Raw genomic sequence first — 3,955 nt, 5'->3', positions numbered from 1 at the left:
GAGTTGAGAAGAATTCTGAGGACTCCCTGGGAGAGAGTGCTGGCATTGATTCCTGATAATTGCCAAGATTTGGAGATTATAAGTATCTAAGTATTATAAGCATCTAAATTCCGTACCTCTTTCCTTAATTATATTGTCCTGTTGATTTGGCTTTCTTAACAAATCTTAGTTCAGGCTCAACACATGGTGGAGACTTTGCAGTAGAAAAAGAGGCATCAGTGAGTTCAGGATTGTGTAATTAGCCACACCTGCAGGTGGACTGTTGGCGTGTCTCAGACTTAAAAAAACGATTGTTAATTTTTTGATTTCACAGTTAATCGGTGAATAGTTTTTAAAAATAATATGCAAACACTATAAATAATGCCAAAATTTGGCTTTGCCACCACCTCCAAACTCCGTCTCTTTCCCAGAAGTTAACACCGTTATCCCTTTAGCGAGTACCTTTCCAGATCATTTTCAATGCACTTATATGCACATATCGAAATACAAACCGTATTGTTTGTAGATTTCTTTTACCTGAATCTTATCATACTCTATGCATTGTTATGCAACTTCCTTTTATTTTTCAATAATACGTCTAATATGTCTTGGAGGTCTTTCTGTAATTTCAAATGTTGGTGAAGGTATAGGGAGAGGAAAACCCCTATCCTGCTGATAGATGTGTAAATTGGTAAATCCCTCTTTGAGGGCAATTTGCTGTATCTTCTGAGAGATGCTTATGTTCGGTAACTTAGCAATTCCCTGCGTGGTAGCTGTCTTATAGAAATATTCTTAGTCGTGCACATGGAGGCATGTTCAGGGATTTCTTTACAGCACTGCCTGCAACAGGGCAGTGGCTAAACTAGAACATCTATGCTATGGAATACTCTGCAGCAATTGAAACAAATGAAATGCTCATATCTTGGTAACTTGTTTTTAACCAGTCACTATGGCATCAAATGATCATTTAAGTGCTCCTTTTCCTCTCTGAAAAGATTTTGGGGTCATAAAACCTCTTAAACTACTCACATTAAAAGTCAGGACCTTAGTATAGTCTTTCTTATACAGAGATTTTTGTTGAGTTGGAAATGAAAAAAAAAAAAAACTTTTTTCTTCTTTCAACAATTTAATCAGTCAAGTGAATTCGATTTTCTCCTACGTCCTTGAGGTTTTAAAAGGATTGTTGCCACGATAATGCCAAAACATGCCAAGCATTTTGACTTTTGCTTTTTCTTCTGTTGTAGGAATGAAGGCTTAATCCCAAGCAACTACGTGACTGAAAACAAAATAACCAATTTAGAAATATATGAGTAAGTCTCCTCCAAAGTATGGCCTATGGTTAACCTATGATAATCAGGGACATTTTGGCAGCTTATAGGTGTCGATGCTGTTTTTGGTCTCTAAAAGGAAAAGAAAGTAACACATTTGACATCTTCAGCAATAAAGAGACCTTTGTTCCTTATCATGGTTGATTCAAAAACTTCTTTTTCTTAAACTTATTTTTGTTTTGTTTTATATGGCCACTTTTTTTCTTTTCACAGCTACAGAGTGAAACCAAACACTCATCTGGCACTTGTTTTACTTATATCCTAGCTAGAAAATTTACTTTTAAAAATGACATTAAATTTTCAATGAGTGGTAAATTGGACTTATTATATAGACAAATTATTACGTTTTGGCTCATGATTTTATATATTTTATAAATAGCTGAAGATAAGAACCAGATAAGAACTAGGCTAACACTGTCTTTTGGAATAGCCTTTGGTACGCTCACTAGAATTCTGCTTGAAATTCATTTTCGTTGTGATTATAGATTTGGAAGAATGGCGGAGATCTTAGCAATCACTTTTTAAGCCTCTCATTCTTCAGATGAGAAACTGAGGTTGATAGATTACGGGTAGAGAGTGGGAGAGCTGGAACTAGTCCTGTGCTTTTTATAAATGTAGGTTTTCAGTTTGAGCATGTTCCCCCAGCCCCACCCCACCCCATGGTACTTATTTTGCTATTAGCATAAGCTTCCAGCAGGTGGCAGTAGGTGATAGGAGTTGAGGCATTAAGACAGGTACTTTTCTGAGAAGCCGGCAGCAAATGTAATTGAATGAAAGAACTTCCTTGGTTGGTTAAATTAGCTCACCTGGAGGCCTAACTCAGTACATCCCCCCGTAAAACAAATCCAATGCCAAAAGCTCTGATGCGTAATGTAGGCTTTATTGGAGGGGAGAAGATGACCTCAGGACACAAGACACATCCACATCCTTTTATTAGACGTCTACATTAGCTCTTTCTGTTCTCACTCAGCTCGGTCACAGGTCTGTTCTCTCTTTCCACCTTCACTCAGCCGGCCCTGTCCTCGCTGTTGGAGCCATTTAGCTCTGCCCCAAGATTCCAGTCTCCAGTAAAACAAAGCCCTCAGGTGGCTGAAGCCGCCTTCCTTGAAAACCAGTTCCACATCTCTGCTGTTACTCAAGAGCACTGCCACCCCCAGCTGAAGCTAACCAACAAAAACTGTCTCTTGCAAGGCCAGATCAGAGTAGATTTTGTATGAAAATCTCCTGCTAAGGCTGGGTGCGGTCTGTAATCCTCGCACTCTGGGGGGCCCAGGCAGGAGGATCACTCAAGGTCAGGAGTTCAAGACCAGCCTGAGCAAGAGCGAGACCCCTGCCTCTACTAAAAACAGAAAAATTTAGCCAGTCCTGGTGATGCGCATCTATAGTCCCAGCTGTTGGGGAGACTGAGGCAGGAGGACCGCTTAAGCTCAGGAGTTTGAGGTTGTATTGAGCTATGATGATGCCCCTGCACCCTACCGGGCAACAGAGTGAGACTCAGTCTCAAAAAAAAAAAAAGTCTACTTTCAATTTGATGCCATTAGTATTTTAAATAGCTGAACCTTCTAATTTAGCGGCAGCTTTCCACTCCTGGATGCTGGGGGAAGTCCACGTGATGAGATGAGTTCTGTGCTCAAAGTCAGGTCCGGGATTTTCGGGTAGCCGCCACCCGGCCGACCTGCGGTGACTCAGGGCGTGATTAGATATGCGTTCTTCCTTCCACTGTCTGCAAAAACAGTATTTCTGGTAATAGTAGATGAAATTTAAACTCTTTTTAAAGATCTTGTTTTGAAATGAAAACTTTTCAATTTTCCTTTCTCTCTCTTTTGTTCTACCATTTTCCTCTCTCTTTTCTGTACGTTTGCCTACTTAGTAGGTATTATCATATCAAACTCTATGCTTAACTGATGATATTATTTCATTGTGTTTACTGTGTGTAGTTCTGATATTCTTAAGTCATTTAAAGATATGTTTCATGCAAAGGAAGGAGAGTGATTGGAGGCAGAAAAGGGGCTGGTGAGTCTGAGGGTGGAAAGTGTCTCAGTGTGAAGGCGGCTTAGTGAGTGAGGGCGAGTGAGGGGACAGACGGGGCAGTGAGGGTGTTTGGGGGCAGAATCCGCATTGGTTGTTTCGTGTACTCTCCTACAAGGTGATGCTAACTCTCCTACAAGGTGATGTACTTAGGAGAGTCAGATAAGTTTCTAAGGGTAACAGAGCACACATAAAAACATGCCAACTGGAAGTTCCTGAGAGGGACCTTTTACTCTGTCTACCAAAGCTCATACACTACTTGTTGAAGATGACTTCTTAACCACGTACCTTTCATAGAAATTTATAAGAAGTTAAATCATTCAAAATGATATACCGGGTGTGTGTTAGAAAGGTGAATTGAGATATGATAGAATAAACTAGAAATGGACTTGAAATTAATAAAATTATATTCAACTTAACTAATTGACCCATAAATAGTGTATCATTGTTTATCTGAATTAAAAAAAACCTCGGCTATCTAAAATCAGTTCTGAAGCAAGTTCTTAAAAATGAAGGAAATGAAGCAGGTTTTTTTTTTTCTGAAAAAAATCGAGTATAAATTTATTAGAAATTATTTGTATTGCTTTTACAGGTGGTACCATAGAAATATTACCAGAAAT

The 3,955-nt window shown here is 39.2% G+C and overlaps 1 protein-coding gene across 1 annotated transcript in view; it reads left to right on the top strand.

The window, feature by feature from the left end:
* The window catches only part of TXK (TXK tyrosine kinase), a 27,624-nt gene that overhangs the window by 3,307 nt on the left and 20,362 nt on the right, over positions 1–3,955 (top strand). Inside the window, exons 3-4 of the mRNA XM_012639894.1 lie at positions 1,224–1,289; positions 3,928–3,955. The exon at positions 3,928–3,955 is cut by the window's right edge and continues 13 nt beyond it. Coding sequence (XP_012495348.1) covers positions 1,224–1,289; positions 3,928–3,955 — 94 coding nt within the window. The remainder of the gene's footprint in view (positions 1–1,223; positions 1,290–3,927) is intronic.

The sequence above is a fragment of the Propithecus coquereli genome, unplaced genomic scaffold (genome assembly GCF_000956105.1).
Source record: "Propithecus coquereli isolate 6110/MARCELLA unplaced genomic scaffold, Pcoq_1.0 Scaffold143, whole genome shotgun sequence".
Taxonomy (NCBI): domain Eukaryota; kingdom Metazoa; phylum Chordata; class Mammalia; order Primates; family Indriidae; genus Propithecus; species Propithecus coquereli.
Note: the sequence above shows the minus strand (reverse complement) of the source record. Positions and strands in the feature narration are given on the sequence as shown.